The sequence below is a fragment of the Typha angustifolia genome, chromosome 15 (genome assembly GCF_048772165.1).
Source record: "Typha angustifolia cultivar Huaian chromosome 15, ASM4877216v1, whole genome shotgun sequence".
Lineage (NCBI taxonomy): Eukaryota > Viridiplantae > Streptophyta > Magnoliopsida > Poales > Typhaceae > Typha > Typha angustifolia.
The window spans coordinates 20,460,274-20,479,130 of NC_133253.1; the positions used below are offsets into that span (position 1 = coordinate 20,460,274).

Genomic DNA, 18,857 nt, shown 5'->3' on the forward strand with positions numbered 1-18,857 from the left:
ATACAGCACATTAGATTTCTTCTCTATACGATTACTTTCACAACTCAATATCAATAAAATAAATACTCCTTCCAAAATCCATCATACAGTAGTACGAAGCATAGGTAAATAAAAAGGTTAGTAAGTAATAATTTGGGAAAAAAATCATGTTTCTTCAGGCAATTATGCAAGAATCATGATGCACTAATTGCTTCTTGTTTCTTTAACAGGCTCGCGGTAACATTTCACAGGTTTGAACAGACCAAACAAGAGGGCATTTATATGGTAAAAGCTGGAAGCCTCTTGTAGGTAGAATTACTGCAGAGAACTCTATAGGTGCGATTGTTTACAAGATCAACATCATGGCAATAGAAGACCATGCCGTTCGAAACTGATTAAAAGCTGGCATCTATATATGACAAATGTAACAGGAAAGGGAAAGAAAAAAAAAACAGACACAAAGATGAAGACGAGCTGCTGGCCTGCTGCACATGAGAGCCCATGCTATGAGGAGTTCGAAGCTTGTTAGTTCATGATTAAAACTACATGGACCTATAACCATGCCACCATCGTTGGTGAAACATAGCCTGCCATTTATGAAGTATTCTGAAACATCCACATGATTACTGAAAAAAATAAATGAGCAATGCAATAAATAATTTCACAAAGTAGAAATAATACCGGCAGGTAATACTAATTGGAAAACCAATAAAGTAGTCACCAATGCACGAACCTCTGTAGGGCTGGAACTTTACTCCCAAAGCTGGTGAGAATGTTTCGGTAGGTCAAATTTGTGTCCCAAGTTACAGGCAAGCTTCATCATCATACTAAAGGGATGTTCAATCAATTGGACGACTTTTTTTGGTTGTGAAATCTAATGCTATCACTGATGGAGCAGAGGCTTTCTCCAGGATAGACATTGGGAAGTAGGATTCCAACAGGACTTCTCAAGAAAATCCATTGATGTTCCTTAGAAGTGAAGCTGAATTGTTACAAGAACGGCAGATGTGCTGTGTCTAATATTAGCATCTCAAAACAAACAAAAAATGTCAAAGCCATCAGCTTCATTCTAATAAAGCATGTGTAAATAAATAACTCTTGCTCATATCATGAGTATGCTGCTCTGTATAAAGGAACAGAAACTAATTTACTTAATTGGAGCTCCAGGTTCCTGCTGACTGGAAGTGTCTAGACCAACCAATATGTACCAGTTAACAAGTAAGAGGATCTTTTTTGAACCAATTATGCATTCTTGTATGCATATTGTCAAAAAAGATAAGTTATGGCTTCAACGCAGTATGTATCTTACGCGCACGACCATAGGCACACCACAGCACAACTAGAATATGGCAGCCTCATAATGTTTTGATATGATATACAGATGAGAGCACTATGAATCTTGTGAGTTTTAACTTTTATCAAGAGAAGATAAGAACAGTGTATTGATTCTTCACGTACTAAAACATCTGTTAAATTACATGTTAGATCTGATTATTGAATTCTCACACGTTTAATGATTTCGACAAAACTGACACAACAAACTTTATCCACAATTTGAGATGTAATGGGAAACAATATATTTCCTTTTTTTGTTCCCGTGTAGAAAAATCCCTTGCAAAACAACTTTACTTGACAATCAGAAAGTAATTAACCTAAATCCTGCAGCACTGCAGCTCCTTAGAGTAGACAATATGTCTTAATGTAAAATGTAGTGAAGTTTTGCAAAATGCTATCTAACACATTGATTTTCTTGTAAGTTGAGACTGCAAAGTTCCCAAGCAAGAAATATTAGACAGGCTACTCTAAATTGATCCAATTAACCTCATTATATGCTCAATGAACTACAAGATTAGTTGCAATAACTGTAAACCTATTCTAAAACAACACGGAAATCCACTAACTCATTGCAGAAGGTTGATGTCTCCCTAACATCTTCCACAAGAATCATGAGGTATTAACACTCGCAAATTTTCTAGCAACCGACTGCCTAATTAGCAAAGCCAAAAATAACTTGCCTCTGGGGTTTTGAATGCTCATATGATTAAGTTAGCCTTATGTTGCCTCATACAAAATCAGCTTACGTCACACTGCTTGTTGAAGAAGCAAAAACCCAACTATCAATTCAGCATTTGCAAAACTCTGTTGATGGAACTCTGTATGCTCCGTGCTCCTTATGTGTGGTATCACATCAAACTGAAACAGTCTCAAGACAAGCAGCAGGATAGTACTTCCCAAGAGCAGGAACTTTATCTATATGCCGGACGACATATTGCTTTAGGAACCTCACCTCAGGCATGTATACAATCGAAAGCAGATTAGCACCAGCCAACCCTTCCGACTTCAAAATCTGATGCACTTTGTGTCTAGGCAGCAGCCTCTTCTCAAAACTAAACATCAGAAACATTGGGTGCTCAGCAACATATCCCGCCTCCAATCCAACTTCATTGACCAAAAAGCTCATTATAATACGCAGTTTCTCATTGGAACGAGTAAGAAAGTTGGGAGCTTTGCGGAAGGCAGCATAGAAATTATCCTCCGACCATCCGAAGCTCTTCATAAGCTCAAATTTCACCCGGAAAGTCTCCTTACTAATCCTGCTGATAGCATGGAGTGCATACAAGAACATCTTAGAGTCGTGGGGAACCCCGAGGCTCACAGTATAGTCGACGAGCTCGCGGAAGGAGTCGGCCTTACGTGTGAGCAACCACGGCATCTTGATTAGGGCAGCAGAGATCTTCGACTCCGGCAACCCGTGCTCCTGAAGAAGCGCGGAGTTGCGCACGACGGTCTCAGCGAGGTTGCTGTGGAGGAGGGTGGGGTCCCGCTTAAGGGCCTTGAGGAGGTCAGCCTTGGCCGGGAGGTGGAGCCGTAAATATTCGATCTTGGAAATAACGGTGGTGAGCCGGAGAATGGAAGGGTTCGCCGTGATGAGCTCGGCGATCTCCGAGTCCGAGAAGCCAAGATCGCGGATGGATTGGAGCTTGGGCTTGATGGTCTTGTCAACGTCGGCGGTGAGGATTCTAGGGCACCAGGTGACAATGTTTTTGATATTGGTTTGGTTCAATCCGAGGAGGTGGAGGAAGCGGAGGACGGAGTCGGGCTTCTGAGTGGATTTGAGGTGGGAGAGTTGCTTGGAAACCTTGGTGGCCTCGGAAGAGGTGAAGCCACAGTTGGAGACTAGGTATTCCGACATGGGTTGGAGATTGGGAGGTGGTTTTTTGGCAGCGGCGGTGGAGAAGGGGAGGAAGAGAACCCTCTCGGAGATGGGTAAGATCCTTGTGGAGAGATTTCGAGCTTTGCCATGTCGAAGGAGTGAGATCGAGAGGAGGCGGGAGGTTTGAAGAGGCATTGTGAAATACGAATTTCGTCGAACACCTTACCTGCTTAATAGGCTTTGCGAACTCGCACGCAATACGAAACCTGTATAGTCTAGTTAGTGGTTGATCGCAATTCATACAAACAGAGCGCGTACCGAAATAGCTTAGTTAAGTTGGAATATGGAAGACTTGGACTCGGCAACCACTCTCGAGTCCTAGCCTGGGAGGCCACGCCGGGGAACTCGGCGTTGCTAGCCGAGGGTAGGGCCCTACGGCTCGAGCTGACCCTGGCTAGGGGCAAGGACAGGTGGAGGTAGAAACAGACTCACTGGAGCTGGTGCGGATCATGAAGACGGAGCTCGGTTGCTCGTGAAAACTTTAAAATCTCCCGTGCGGCTTATACATGTATGTAGAGAAGTTGACTTATACATACACGTTTGACTTCTCTACATACGGAGCTCGATTGCTCGTGGAAACTTCAAAACCTCCCTTTGCTTAGCTCTTTTCCAAACTATCAACTTATACATGTATGTAGAGAAGTCAAACGTGCGGCTGACTGGATGGCCAAACAGGATAAGACTGCGTCTCAGGTCATCTTGTTAGGGTTTGAAGACCACATTCTCCCCGATCTTTATAACTGCCTAAATTTTAACACCTTAACTTTACCGGGGAGTTAAGCCAGCTAAATATAGCTCATATTTCGAAAAAAAAAAAATCACTCTCAAAGTCTCTAGCACAATGTATCTCGTCTGCCGGAGGAGCTTGAGGTCATGCTCTCCCAGGATAAGAGTAATTGTAATTGACCTCCACTTATCCAGCTGAATCTCAGCTCTTTAAATAAAATAGAAGAAAAAAGAAACACTCTCGAGTCCTTGACGAGACTTTGAAGACTGAAGGGTTTAACATCATCAAACCCCCCTATTTAGTTCACTGATGGTTAAACTATAGTACACCTGTGTCAGTTCTTCTTTTTCTCTTTCTTTTTTTTGAGGGAGAGAGAGGAAATAAAAATTAGACCCTATTTCAGTATATTATAATTAAAGTATATGATGTTTAATAAACTGAAACAATACAATGTAACGTATTTTTATATTTCTCCTTTTATTTTATTTTTGTCCTAATATATGTCATGTGCCTTCAATTCCTTGACTGACGCATAAAATGAAGAATCATAGAGGGGGTGGTCTTAATCCTTTCACTTATATTTCTACATCAATTTTTTCAACTTCTTTTTAGCTTTTAAGGTTTACTTTCTATATTTTCTATTATAATAATTATAATTCTTACAGGTTAAATAAATAGATTAATTCTCTTCAAGACATAAAGGATGACAACTAAATCTAAACAAAGCACGTCGCTGGGCCGATGATGCCTTTTGTTTTTATTCTCTATGCCTCAGTTCTTTGATATTTTTTGGGCTCCTTTTGGATTAGATTTCACTTTGTATAGAATATCTACAGTACTGAAAGACCCTCTTAATTATAACCAAAAAAAATCACAAGTTAAAATCATGCACATACAATATTTTTAATAATAATATCACTAAATATTATAATCACTAAATTAGGCCGTGCTTTGAGAAAAAAAAGAGAGCAAATACAGCGTATAAAACTTGCCAAATATGTAAAAAGAAAAGAAAACGAGAGGGGAAACTATAAAATTGGGGCGCGCCAAAGAAATATCTGTTACCTTAAACCCCTGCGGTCCTACCTCATTACCCCTCTCTCTCTCTCTCTCTCTCTCTCTCTCTCTCTCTCTCTCTCTCTCTCTCAACTATCCATTTTAGGGTTTTAGAAGTCCGTGAGAAGATAGAGCTACGCCACATAGGTATGCCGTCCCCCAACCTCTGAACCCTATCCAAGAGAGGTTCCTTGTACTTCCACGCTTCTACGGCTTGCCTCTCCCCTATCTCAAGACGGCGCCCTGTGGCTGCGGTGGTGTGAAGCTGGGGAGAGTCGTCGTCGGCTCCATGGCGACGGGAGTTTCAACCCATCGCGGCTCTCTCTGTTGCCGCTCATCGTCTTCTTGTATGTGGTTCTCCTCTTCTCTCGGCCGCTCCGTGGCTGTGTCGCCATGGTCATCCTTAAGACCCCCCTCGTGCACCAGAAGGTACCGTGCTCTTTTCTTGGGATTCTTTATGATTATTTCAGTTGAAAGATAGTTAACTATGTGCCTTTTTCTTCCAATATTCTTTCTTCTTTTTTCTAGTGCTTGTGTTTTGTGTTTGTCGACAAAGGTTGTATTGAGTTGTGAAGTTAGATCAATAAACTGGTGCAATATTTTCTGCAGTAGGAACCTAATAACTTTTTCAAGGTACCATATTTCATTATTTCTATTTCCTTCTTCAATCTCTTTTCCTTCTTGGTAACTGGCGGTAAAAAATTGTAATCTCGAGCAAGCCACCAGTAGGAGCCTTAGGGATGATGGCAAGCCTTATAGGAACTTTAATACATGTCTGGAGAGGAAATTGATGCTGCTATTATAAAGTTGTGACCCAAGGAGGTCCCTTTTGTCAAGGGACTGCATCAGGTTTTCCTATGCTAGCAAATAGCAAACAATATATGTATGCTGTTCTCATTGACCTATGCTCATGTAAAGTATAATGATTCCCTTCATTGTACTTGATATAATCTTGCAACACTTATGTGACATAGTGGACGATCTGATGACCAAATTGAATATAAGAATTGCAGGAAAGAAATTCATAAGATGAATTAATATTAGTAGATATTTTAAGAATAAATTACATCAGAATCTTTTATCATATGTTCCATGTATATCACGTTTTTGGAGTTGAAATAATTTTTTAAGTCACATCCTTTTCATGGTCGAGTCCTTATTTGAACAATACAGTAAGTTTCCTTATGATCATGCCCTTTTGCTGACATCATAAATCTTATTAATTTTGGAAGGAGTGTCTCCTTATTTTTGTTAATGTAGCCTGTTTGTTAAGAAGCTTTTAAAGGCTGTTGTTAGTATAAGTGCATCTCTGTGATACTCTATGTATCTAAAAGCACTGTGGATGACAGGCTGGGATTTTGTAGCCTCCAGAGGTCGGGTGCTAACAGTTCTGACATCGGAACTTGGGATCATTCTTATTTAAATTCTGTCTTACACTACCGAAGAATGGAACAGGACTGGGTTGATGAGAAAAACAGAGTAAAGCTTTCAAGAGTTGCTAATCAAGTTATTAATGATATTGTTTGTGGTCGTATTGTTGTGAACAACTCTGAACATGCTCAGTCAATGGAAAAAGGAAGTATGGAATCCCGAGCTTCTCAAGATGAACATGTTTATAGAAGTACCAATTTTCATCCAGGAGAAAATATAGGTAGGAGATTGGCATTTCAACCTTCCAAATATGATGGGAAATTGTTGTCTCAATCTGCCAATGGTCGTCGTACTGATTTGGATCTCGAAGACAGTCATCTTCTGGATAAAACTGCACATGCTGACTTATCCATGACAAGTGGTGTTAGCATAGATATAGATAATGGGGCTCAGATGGAGATGCCCCCAGATGCCCTTGCGGTGCCTCTTTTTGATATTGTCAAAACTAAACCTGAAGATGAAATTATAAGGTACTCCCATTCCAATGGAACTTCTAGCACTGATCGATGCAATCAGAATATTGTTGTTCAACCAAAACTTACCAAAAAGCCGCAAGAATCACAAGAGAAACTTGCTCACATATTTGATAAAGTTCTTGTTGTTGATAACATCCTCGCAGCTAAGGAAGTTGTGCAGATGCTCACAACGAAGTACAGGAGTTTCATTCATGCATGTGATACGGAGGTAAGCTAAGAAACCATATATTCAAGAATATTCCAGATCTGCCGTTTACTGTTTAAGATATTTATTTTGATCTTGGCTTGCTTGCATGCTGTTCTCTGTTGTTTCCGTCCTAGATCATGCCCATCTTTTAGCTTATGTTTTCATGTGTTCTGCTTACTATGGCAGAATATTTCTGGATTTCATGGTAATTTCATTCTGTTTCACCACAGAAAAGCACGTGATCCATGTTCATAAGATATTTGATATGAGTATGTTTAGAATTCCACTTCTTTACATCATAATTGGCTTAGTCAGCTCATTGACTACTCTCCTTGTGGTTCTAAAATATGCAGATTGATACTTTTAGATATCTGACATGGTTTCAGCAAAATATATCAATGTGAAAATCATCTGAGGATATCATTTTTTATTTTAGTATCGTTAAGTTTTATTTTCATTTTGGGTCAGTACATTCTTTTTACAGGTAGCAAAGATTGATGTGAAACAAGACACACCTGTTGGTCATGGGGAGGTCATATGCTTTAGTATATATTCATGCAAATCAGGTTCAGAAGCTGATTTTGGCAATGGGAAATCATGTATTTGGGTGGATGTACTTGATGGGGGGCAGAATGTTTTAATGGAGTTTGCTCCATTTTTTGAAGATCCAGCAATCAAGAAGGTATATTTGTTTCTTCTTATGGAAAAGTTGTATTTCACAGAGGGCTATGATAGCTTCTAGAATTTCATAATAAGCTGAATGACACCCATTGTTAATTTTATATCATTTTATTTGTTCTGAGGTTATTCATTTTGTTTTGTTTTGTTCTCCTTGTAAGGTTTGGCACAACTATAGTTTTGATAGTCATATTATAGAGAACTATGGGCTCAAGCTTTCTGGATTTCATGCTGATACCATGCATCTTGCACGGCTTTGGGACTCCTCAAGGAGGGCTGATGGTGGATATTCACTTGAAGCACTTACAAGTGACACTGTAGTAATGTCTGATGCTCAGACAGGTCTTAATGATGGATTGAATGTTGGAAAGATATCAATGAAATCCATTTTTGGTAAGAAAAAGGTTAAAAAAGATGGATCTGAAGGTAAACTTATTACCATTCCCCCAGTTGAAGAGCTTCAAAGAGAAGAACGAAACCTGTGGATTTGCTACTCTGCATTAGATTCAATAAGTACATTAAGACTTTTTGAGAGCTTAAAAAGAAAGCTTGAGGGTATGCTTTGGATTCTTGATGGTTATCCTAAGGGAACAATGTATGATTTCTATGAGGAATATTGGCGTCCCTTTGGTTTTCTTTTAACCAAAATGGAAACTGCAGGAATGCTTGTTGATCGTTCTTACCTTTCACAGATTGAAAAAATTGCTATTGCTGAACAACAATTAGCTGCAGATTTGTTCCGAAAGTGGGCCTCTAAGTATTGTGCTGATGCTAAGTATATGAATGTTGGAAGTGATGCACAAATCCGACAGCTGTTCTTTGGCGGCATACAAAACAGGTATATGCATTGCCTCAAAATGTATACCTGTGTTTTTTAGTCATAACATTTAGCTTTTCTCATATTTAGTATTCTGGTTAACTTTTTCATACTCTTGATTTTGGAAAGTATTTTGCATTCTTTGTTGAATGTTGTTGATATTGTCATCCTCTGGTATTGCCAATCGATAGTTATGCCATAGTGTAGATAAATTGACCTATAGTACAGTGTTACCTTCTATGTAGGTTATCTGCAATTCAGGAAAGCTTCATTGCATATTTGCTGTTTCTTATTATAGGATAGTGGTTCTCAATTGTTGAGGTAGATGTGTTACAAAAAGGGATGATGATATGAAAGTTCACTACTGTAGGCTGTGTTCAACTATTGGTGGTTCATCTCCATCTCTTTTGTTTATAATTTGTAGTTTTTACTGTATTAATTTCTTCAGATCTTGAAGTTTATAGAGTTCAATAGTTAGGGCTTTCTAGGAGAAAATTATATATAAAGTGCAAGGTACAAAGCTTACATGTCAAATAGTGAGGGCTTTCTAGTAGAAAACTATTTACTGTAAGGTACACAACTTACATGTCAAATTGTCTAGAAATCTCTTGTTTGATGCATGGTGCATGTAGGTAAATTGGCGGGCTAATGTTTAGTTAGAATCCCATTTGTATCTTGTTTGACAATTAGGAAGACTGAATTTAAGGGCCAAAATTGACTTTCTAGCTACTTGCAAGTATGCCCATCTTTTTTAGCTACTTGCTAGCTTGTGCTACACCTTTGGTTGAGAAGTATCCCTATGCTTGTGCCCCAATCTGTCTGAGAGGGATATATTTTGGAGTACTGCTGTATTTGGTGCAACAATTAGGTCAAGCTCCTATTATGTGATGAAATTAAGCTCATTCTCATTTGATTATAAGAAGTAATGGAACATAGAACATGGATGACCACATATTTCTTTTTAGATGCTTGAAAAATTATAAGATCGGGCTCTTTTAATTTCTGGAACATGAAATACATATCTTTATCATCTGGATAATCTTCTATAGTTCTCATTCAGTTTATAAAAATATCTAGTTGTGCATTATCTTTAAATGTTTTTATTATCTCTGAAGTATATGGAAACAAATACTTTTGCCTTTGGTCTTGGTTAGTGTTCCAAGGTGATTTGGTTTTAATTGTGAATATCTGTTAAAGATATAAATAGTTTGCTTCAGCAAAGTGAGACTACTAAAGGTTCAAACTTATTATTATATCAAGACACAAAACATGTCACATGAATGGAGGAGCTCAACTCCTTTTATACATATATTTGATGTTTTTTAAATCATGAAGTACAGTAAAAATGACCAGAAAGTAGAATGTCTTAATTCAGAGGTTGTTACGTCTTTTATTACTTACTCTTTCTATTTCATTTGCAGATAATTGTCTTGGTGGCACTATATATGCATACTGTATTATAATCATTTTTTAGATGCTGTACCTTTTCTTCTTTTTGCATCTGAATCTTGTAACTTGATATTATTCTCACATGTAATTGACTATTCATTGGTCACTAGTATGTCCTTATATGAAATTGCCACCTTTTCTGGTCTCTGCAGCAATTTATTTACTTTAAATCCTGATTTCTGACAGGAAAGATCCGAATGAAACTTTGCCGTCATCGAAAATATTTAAAGTGCCAAATGATGAGAATGTGATTGAGGAGGGAAAGAAGAGCCCTTCTAAATATCGTACTATTACACTTTGTAATCTTGGTGTAGAAATACAGACTGAGATATATACAGCTAGTGGATGGCCTTCCGTTAGTGGTGATGCTTTGAAGACATTGGCGGGGAAGATCTCAACAGATCAGATTTATACGATGGAGGATGAATGCGGAAGTGAATATGATAGCAGTTCAGAATGCGAGCACAATTCATTAGGAGATGAAGAGGAAGAAAGTCCTGACAAAATTATAGATGTCCAAGACACACCTTCATATGGAACTGCTTATGATGCATTTGGTAGAGGAAAGGCAGGGAAGGAGGCATGTCATGCTATCGCAGCTCTTTGTGAGGTCTGCTCTATTGATTCATTGATATCCAACTTCATTCTTCCCCTACAGGTGAGCTGACTCACATAACGTACTAATGAGAAAAATATTATACATTTATACATGATATTGCGGGTTTAGGTTATTTACCAATTATTATGTCATGTTAGTTATTCCTAGGAAGTCTACCATTCTGCTCATTGAAGCTAGTAATTTGAAACAGATCTTCAATTTCATCCAACTCATATGGTGTCTCTTGGTTCTTTCTTTTTCTTCTTTATCTGTAGGGAAATCATATATCATGTAATAATGGACGGATTCATTGTTCATTGAACATCAACACTGAAACTGGACGCCTATCAGCTAGGAGACCGAATTTGCAGGTTTTGATTTATTTGTAGTTCTATCGCATTTTTCTATTTATTCTGTCTTCTTTGAATGGAATATTATTTATTAAAAGGGTTATTGTGCCAGTGGCATGAGGAGTGCTGGTTAGCAATGGGCACAGTATGTTCTGATTGGACTGTTGTCATGGGGACACATTGTACCAAATGTTATGTGCTAATTTTGCACATGGTTGGAACGGGGAGCATGAATATAATCCCCATGTATCAGTTTAGGGAACCCACTGGCATGGTACATGCGGATTCTCATGCACAGTATGACAATCCATGGTTTGTTATGATATGAGAAATGTCAACATGATGGTGCTGCTCTTAGCTTTGTAGCTTGATTTCTATATATGGTGTCCTGGGGAAAAAAATCATACAATTAAGAGTGTTGTTGACAGGAGATACATAGAAAATTACTTTATACAGTAGAGCTCAAAGGATCAAAAAATATGAACTGTTGCGGTACTCATCATAGATCTTGTTGGTCACATATAAATTAGAATTACATCAACGTTTCAAGTTCCAGCTGGAGTCGATTTGTTTTAGCTGGAACCCAGGTTTTAAAAAAGACTTTTAAGGAGGTTGGTGGCAAACAAGGTACGATAGGTACCAACCATTTAATGCCTAAGCACTAGCTAAATCCTAGCTGAAATTTTATACCTTGGATTTCAACCTCTCTTTGACCAGGACAGGCTTTCTAGTATTCATGCTTTTATTACATTCACATCAATCACTTGTAGAGGTATGATATTTTCCTGTAACATGTTTTACAGTCAGAAACATCAGAGATGAACTACAATCCTATTGGTAGGATAGAAGTCTGCAAAATTGATTTTTGAAGGTTGAAATGACCCATAACATAGGTTATGATAATGTCATCTGAAACCACTGCCAAAAATCATGTTGATGGATATTTGTTTTACACTTGTACATTGTACAGAATCATTATATTAACTTAGTCCTTGATTTGCCAGGGGTTATTTTGGGACCAAATCCTAGCCTAATACCAAAGCTTTTCTCTTTGTGCTACACTTTTTCTAGAGGAACAACCAGTGCATTAGCCTATGTCAGATTGGGCTATCCTACTCTGAACATTTATAATACTCTTGCCCATTTCTGAATTTGTTGGTATCGTGCTCAACGCCTACAAGTTTGATTCAGTTGTTTATAATGGAGAATATGTGATATTTCTTTCAATGTTCTTGTCTTTATTTCCTGTTTGAATAGTTAAATCAATCAATCTTCATTGTTAATAAATCTTCTTCCTTGCCTCAGAATCAACCTGCACTAGAGAAGGATCGATACAAGATCCGTCAGGCTTTTATTGCTGAACCTGGAAACTCTCTCATTGTTGCTGATTATGGGCAGGTATTTTATTGGATGTTAATATCAATCGTTCCTATGGGAAAAAATTGTTTGACTGTGCATCCTAATTATGAAATAAATGATATGGATAGCTGGAGCTTAGGATCTTAGCGCATCTTGCAAACTGCAAAAGCATGTTGGATGCCTTCAAAGCTGGTGGTGATTTCCATTCTAGGACAGCTATGAATATGTATAAATATATCCGTGAGGCTGTTGAAGAAAAGAGGGTGCTTCTTGAATGGCATCCTCAACCTGGTGAAGAGAAACCTCCAGTTCCATTATTGAAGGTACTTGACTTTTTAATGTCTCGCAGTTCTAACGTATTTCTTAAAAAATAAAACGATTTGAACAACCTAGTGTAGATTCCAGGTCAAGTTGGGTAAGTTTAATATATGAGGTCTTATGTAACATGACTTGGTCATCACTCTGTTATGTGTTCTTAGGCATTTCTCCATGATGATTTATTTTAGTTAATTTATCACCATATTTATGCAGTCAAAAAGTCTACTTGTAAGTGGATCTGACAAGCCTTGGTCAACTAAGGAGATGGTTTGTTTGGTTTGTCTATCTGATGTTTTTACTGGGCTATAGATGTATGATGTCATCCATGATATACTTCTTGAGGCCAGCGAATAGTGCAGTTTCATCCATTTCTGCTTCCATGCTGATACCATATTCATGGAAGTGCTTGGTTTCAAAGTGACATATACTCTTTTCAGTTTTTTGTCATTCATTTTAGTATATGTCTTGCTCTTACATTTACTTGTTCTTGATTAATATTTTTTTTACCTTGTAAAAGTACACTAAAATCAAAATCAATTTGGTTTCAGTCGTCCTATAAATTGTTAGTGGCTAGTCCGAACTGAAAATTCGTTTTTCATTGGTTTTTTAAACTGACTAGTTTCAGCTAAAACATGCAGATAATTTCCCCCTATTTAAGTTAATCCAGCTGATAAGATAGGTTAGCCAGTTCTGCACTTCTGTCAGATCATGAATATGTATCGTGAACATCTGTAATAATGTCAGTCCTTCCCTTACGCTTATTTAGCCATGATTAATCTTTCCAATTTCTTCACTTCTATAAATCTTCTGCCTCTAATAAACCTATACTAAGTGGGTGTTGGTAAACTGTTCTTAATGAGTTCTTCTTTTCTGAGAATGAATAGCTGGAAATCATCGGTATCATTTTATCTGTCACACACATCTTGGTGTGAATTAGCAAGCTCAAGCACGCTGAACTCAACTCATCAATTCTGCATGATTAAACATCACTGGAGGGTCACCTCGAGCTTAGGTCTATTCAACACTGAAAAAAGTACCTGCGGTATGCGGGCAGTCATGTTACCATATTGTGCAAATGCAATCTAGCAATAAAAATATTAAAAATAACTAATATAAACTTTACTTTTCTAATGTATTGAATATTTTAACATAGTAAACTAATGATAGGTAAAAATTGTTTCGGTCAACTTCATGCCCTTTGGTATAATATATTCTTTATTGTGGCAATTAAACACTCTAAAAGAGAAGTAAAGTAATATAGTTATGGATAAGGGAATATGTAAAGCTGGAGGATAGGATATATCTCTGTTGCCTGTTACTATGTTTGAATAGTACCTTTGATTGTAGGATGCTTTTGCTGCGGAGAGAAGGAAGGCCAAAATGCTTAATTTCTCTATTGCATATGGAAAGACACCTGTTGGACTCTCTCGGGATTGGAAGGTACTTTCTTTTTACTACCACAATCTCAACAACTAGATTGTTTTGGAAAATCTTTGCTCCATTGTTCCTAAATTAACTCCAGCATATCCATGTCAGTTTCACTAAAACTGATCTCTGCAGTTGGGTAATGGAACAGTTTCCTCGTACTGATATGACCTTCTGACAAAGAGTTTCCTGTGTAACTTCATTGATTTTGTTTCAGTAAGGCACAATCTGTTTGCAAGATTTTACATGAAGATACCTAAGTCCATTATACAGTAATAGCACAGTTCCGGTAAACACACTAAGATAATTCCTCAGTGATGTCATATGATAATGGCAATCATGAATCTAGGTCAAAGTGACCTATCAGAAAATTATTGGTGTTTCTTGAAGGCTATTTTGACACTGAAGTGTGAAGAACCTGACACCCACCTGATAAAGGAAAGGAGTCTGCTTTGGAGTGGAACTCTGGTCCAAACAAAATTCAAACATAGGGTGGAAAATTAACTCCCATGCCATCTTTTGATAGTAGAGATATAGAATATGTTGGGGAGGAAAGAAGAGAAGGTGTTTGAGGCAAATGGAGTAAGGAGAATTGAGAGGTGGGTAATAGAAATGTATAAGCGAATGGAGTTTGAGATAGAAGATAAAGGCCAATGGATGTGGACAGAAAAGACAGGTGGTGTGAGGGACAGAGGGAGAAATAGAGAGTTTTAAAATGAAAGTGGAATAAAGAATTCGTCAAATGAGTTTGTACTTTTCTTAGTTAAACTTGCACTAGCTGGGTTGATACAATATGACTGTACTATGCTAGTTATGACTTGTGAGTTCAGAATTTTCCTGGCCTCATCATATTTAACATGAATGTTGCTTAGCGACTTCTTGAGCTTATCTGAAGCTTGCTCACACCCCCATCTGAGCCCACCTGTTCTACCAGCCATTAATCCTGTCCACCATCTTTCAAGGCGTGGCACCACTTCGGAGGTTTCCTAGAGTTGATCTGCGGATTCGAATCTTCCCCTTGAATCTGAATCGGATATTAAATTACAAAGGAGCAGAAGTTGGATTATATCACATTGTCACAAATAGTAGGATTCCTCTTCAGACCCCTTTGTAAAATTAAAATAGTGAATGAGATACAAAGAACTGAAGAAGCATTCAGAAATCCCTGTCATGATATGAATGATGATATAAGAGACAATCACCTAAGGACATAAAATTAGATCATTCAAGAACATTAACCTGAAAATTTGCATCTCAATTTAACAGAATGTACATTTTTATAGGTAAAGTTCCAAAAGATGGGCTTAGTGCTACACGCTCTCTAGGTCAAACTAATCCTTACCAATATTCTCTTTCTGATTCAATAGTTGAACTTTACATGTGTATCTCTATCTTGGAACTCTACTAATTTTATTTTCAGTATAAGTACAAGTTAATTTTTTACTTGAGAACAACTTATATTTCTTGTTCACTCTTACTAGTTCAATTCCAAAAGGATGTTGCAATTATAAATTATAAGTTACAGGCTTATTGTTAGATATCTATCATTCTGAAGTATAAGAAAGCTAAACAAGTCAACTGTTGTTGTGGAGACGGGAGAAGTGTCCAAGATGGTTTTTGAACATAGTAATGCTGCTGGAAGAGGAACATAGATTAGTTGTTGGGCAATGATATGGAAGAGACAAATTAAGATCTGAAGACCTTATTTTCTTATTACAGAGTCATCAACTATTTTTAATGTTATTCACTATTCATTTGAGTTTCATTTAAAAGAAAATCTAGACTAGTATGGTTGGGCTTGGGAAATGCACCTAAGATTATATATTTTTGGTTTTGAAGTTTGTTAATGAGGCACCTGATTAGGAAACAAGATGAGAGTTCTCTCTTGACATCAACTACGTTTTTGCTTTGAAGAAATAGAGCAAAAAAATGCTTTCTTCTTCGTTGTGTTCTTGCATGGATTGATTGATGAGTGAGACCAAACCTTGCAGATAATTTTTGGAGAGGGAGTTTTAGATGATACTTTTCTCTTTTATCTTGCTTCTCTTTTTCCTGATTTAGGATTTACAGCTGTTCTTCAGAAGTTCTCTTATCACTATTTTTATGTCTAGGTTTCTGTTAAGGAAGCTAAGGAAACAGTCAAACTCTGGTATAAGGAAAGAAAAGAAGTTCTGCGCTGGCAAGAGGAACGCAAAAAGCAGGCACAAAATGAACATTGTGTTTATACATTGTTAGGACGATCACGCCGTTTTCCTTCTATCGTTAATGCAAGTCCTGGCCAGAGGGGTCACATTGAACGAGCAGCTATTAATACTCCTGTACAGGTAAGTGCCTTTTTTTCCTTTGAATTTCTTGATATCCAATAGCAAATTTACTCTTGCTGGCTTGATTTGTTATTCATATGTTATATGCCAGCATTTTTTGTTATTATGGTATCTTCTGTAGATTCTACAACTGAGAAATTGCCTTTATATGAATCTGGACTTTCTTGCAAGAAATATGCATCTAGTAAGAATCAGAAGAGAAGTTTTACTATGCTAAAGGAGACATCCAATCTCTCTGCTATTAAAATTTTTAAGAATGGAAAATCAAAGAAGTTTTTCTTTATTATCTTTACAAAGGGTTTGAATGAGGAGAGAAGATTACTAGCACAGTAATTTGTTTTCCTGATCTTTTTCACCAGAAATAATGTTAGAGGTGTATTCTTAACATAATTAGTTCAGGGGTCTTCATAAACATATTCATGGAAAAACAATTTCTCTGTCGAAATTTATTTTGTGGGTAGCCAAATGCTCCTTGAATTCTTCAAAATATGAAGACTTTAGATACCTTTATTTTGTGTTTGAATGTCAAATTGAGTGTTCTGTCCGAAATGTTATGGTGCCTTGCATGGTTTCTGCTTATGGGATGACTAGAACCAGCAATACTTTTATAGAAAAGAGTGTTATGAAGTGTAAATAGTAGAGCTAAGAATATATCATGAAGTGAGTGCAGTTTTTTAGATGGATGAATGGAGATACCTAGAGGGCTTCATCGTGTAATCTGAGGTAGCAACACTATGGACAAAATATGCAACTGGTAAAGCGAAAACAGATTTATATCCCCTTAAAAGAAGTCTTGTTCTTTTCTATTTGTTGTTTTTTTGTTATGACAATCCATTCGCACCGTTTTACTAATAGATGGTTAGTTGTTTGAGTAGATGCTAATTGTCAATATGCTTACGAACTACTTTTAACAGGGTAGTGCAGCAGATGTTGCTATGTGTGCCATGCTTGAGATAGAAAGAAATCCTCATCTGAAGAGGCTCGGGTGGAGACTGCTTTTGCAGGTTTATTTCTTAAATGTTTCTTGGTTTTCTATAAGATAAACTAATTAGGCGCCTTATTGATTAATGGAATACTAGGAGATTGCTTGCAGTAGAATACTGTGCTCCTAATGTCCCTGATGGCAATTTTGGTTCTACAACCTCATGATACGAAACTTTCCATCTATGAAGGTTTTTTATGAAGGCTTTTTTTTTTTTTCCCTTCCAATAAAATCAATATCCTTTGCTAATAGACAAAAGGCTTTTATGGGTGTGGGGGAATGATCATTATGGAAAAATCTCCTGGCCCCTGCATATCGTTATTTTGGCATTAAATATTTCCTTCTTGGTAATGTTTGTTTTCATTATTTAGCATATTCACTTGTTGCTTATGTTATTGTAACCCACTTTTATATATTGGTAGTTATCTTTCAGTAATGAAGGTAGGTTGCATATCTTCCTACGAGACCCCATATCTGTTAGGAGGCTCTCATGCACTTAAGTACCTTTACTGATTACATTTTTGCCTAGGAGCAAGACAATGTACTTTTGCTCCGATGGAGCTAGAGAAACTGACACCAGCATTGACTTGTTGGCAGGTGCATGATGAAGTTATATTAGAAGGCCCTACGGAGTCTGCTGAGCTCGCAAAGTCTATAGTTGTCGAATGCATGTCGAAGCCCTTCTATGGCACCAACTTCCTGAAGGTTGACCTTGCTGTTGATGCCAAGTGTGAGCAGAGTTGGTATGCAGCCAAGTAAGAATTAGATGTGATATAACTGGTCCTAATTTTGTTCCTGTATGTGGCTTCATCTTCCATGATCACGTTCAGCCCTCCTTTATTGATAAGTGAAGCTTGGTCTGTCGGCATTTACATGGAAGTAACACTTGCATTTACTATTTGGTGGAGTCCAGCGTGGTGTCATATAAGCTCCTCCGTCTCTGTATATTAGTCTTCCTGTGAAAGAATGAGCAGTGATAGGAGCTGTTCAGATGGCTTTATCTGTGCCTTGTGATGGGAGCATTTAGAACGTAGCAGATTCTGTACCTTCAGTGAAATATCATGCCCAAGCAAGAAATCTCCATAATCTAGAGGCCTACTCTAATATGTGGTGAATTACTTAGTCTAAGCTGTCGATGACAGTTAGCTGCATCATTTAAGCTTTAAAGGGGCCTCATGGTCGGGGAAAAGAGTATTTTCTGTATTGGCTCGAAGAGTAGATTCAGGGTTACTCTACATTCTTGTATGTATATTCTTTTCAGCATATTAGGAATGGTCAGTTGACCTCGGTCGTGTAATATATAGTAGCAGCAAATGTTGATCTTGGGTATGTTCAGGGAGAGTTTCAGCTTAACTATGGAGATTTTCTTATTTGTATTATAACATCGTAACGGCATCTTGACATTCACTTCAAAACAGTGAATGTCAGAAAATCTCAACCTTCAAATGACAAGAAACGAGGAAAGATACATGACTTTTGTTTATATT

At 37.5% G+C, this 18,857-nt stretch overlaps 2 protein-coding genes across 3 annotated transcripts; one reads left to right on the top strand and one right to left on the bottom strand.

The window, feature by feature from the left end:
- Positions 1 to 256: 256 nt before the first annotated feature.
- Positions 257 to 3,452, bottom strand: LOC140777461 (transcription termination factor MTERF8, chloroplastic-like). 2 transcript variants are annotated; one of them, XR_012107028.1, is made up of 3 exons: positions 2,267 to 3,452; positions 713 to 2,172; positions 257 to 605 (listed from the first exon to the last, which is right to left on the bottom strand). XR_012107028.1 is itself a non-coding variant. In XM_073121596.1 (2 exons), the coding sequence occupies exons 1-2, from the start codon at positions 3,326 to 3,328 to the stop codon at positions 2,062 to 2,064; spliced, it is 1,173 nt and encodes a 390-aa protein (XP_072977697.1). In that variant the 5' UTR covers positions 3,329 to 3,452; the 3' UTR covers positions 257 to 2,061. The 2 variants fall into 2 exon arrangements, 1 of the variants encoding a protein (XP_072977697.1); XM_073121596.1 differs by having other exon boundaries at positions 257 to 2,172.
- Positions 3,453 to 5,030: 1,578 nt separating this feature from the next.
- Positions 5,031 to 18,802, top strand: LOC140777406 (DNA polymerase I A, chloroplastic-like). Its single transcript, XM_073121492.1, has 12 exons — positions 5,031 to 5,405; positions 6,326 to 7,091; positions 7,555 to 7,752; positions 7,910 to 8,586; positions 10,201 to 10,672; positions 10,888 to 10,983; positions 12,268 to 12,360; positions 12,450 to 12,644; positions 13,987 to 14,079; positions 16,176 to 16,388; positions 17,303 to 17,392; positions 17,968 to 18,802. Exons 1-12 carry the CDS (start codon positions 5,266 to 5,268, stop codon positions 18,127 to 18,129), a joined length of 3,195 nt encoding a protein of 1,064 aa, XP_072977593.1. The 5' UTR covers positions 5,031 to 5,265; the 3' UTR covers positions 18,130 to 18,802.
- Positions 18,803 to 18,857: the final 55 nt, after the last annotated feature.

Bases quoted from the DNA above. Each gene is read 5' to 3' on its own strand.
- LOC140777461 (XM_073121596.1), bottom strand. From the start codon at position 3,328: ATGCCTCTTCAAACCTCCCGCCTCCTCTCGATCTCACTCCTTCGACAT. The intron at 2,173-2,266 runs GTGAGGTTCCTA...AGACTGTTTCAG, and splicing joins CGATTGTATACATGCCTGAG to TTTGATGTGATACCACACAT.
- LOC140777406 (XM_073121492.1), top strand. From the start codon at position 5,266: ATGGCGACGGGAGTTTCAACCCATCGCGGCTCTCTCTGTTGCCGCTCA. The intron at 10,984-12,267 runs GTTTTGATTTAT...TCCTTGCCTCAG, and splicing joins CTAGGAGACCGAATTTGCAG to AATCAACCTGCACTAGAGAA. The intron at 16,389-17,302 runs GTAAGTGCCTTT...TACTTTTAACAG, and splicing joins CTATTAATACTCCTGTACAG to GGTAGTGCAGCAGATGTTGC.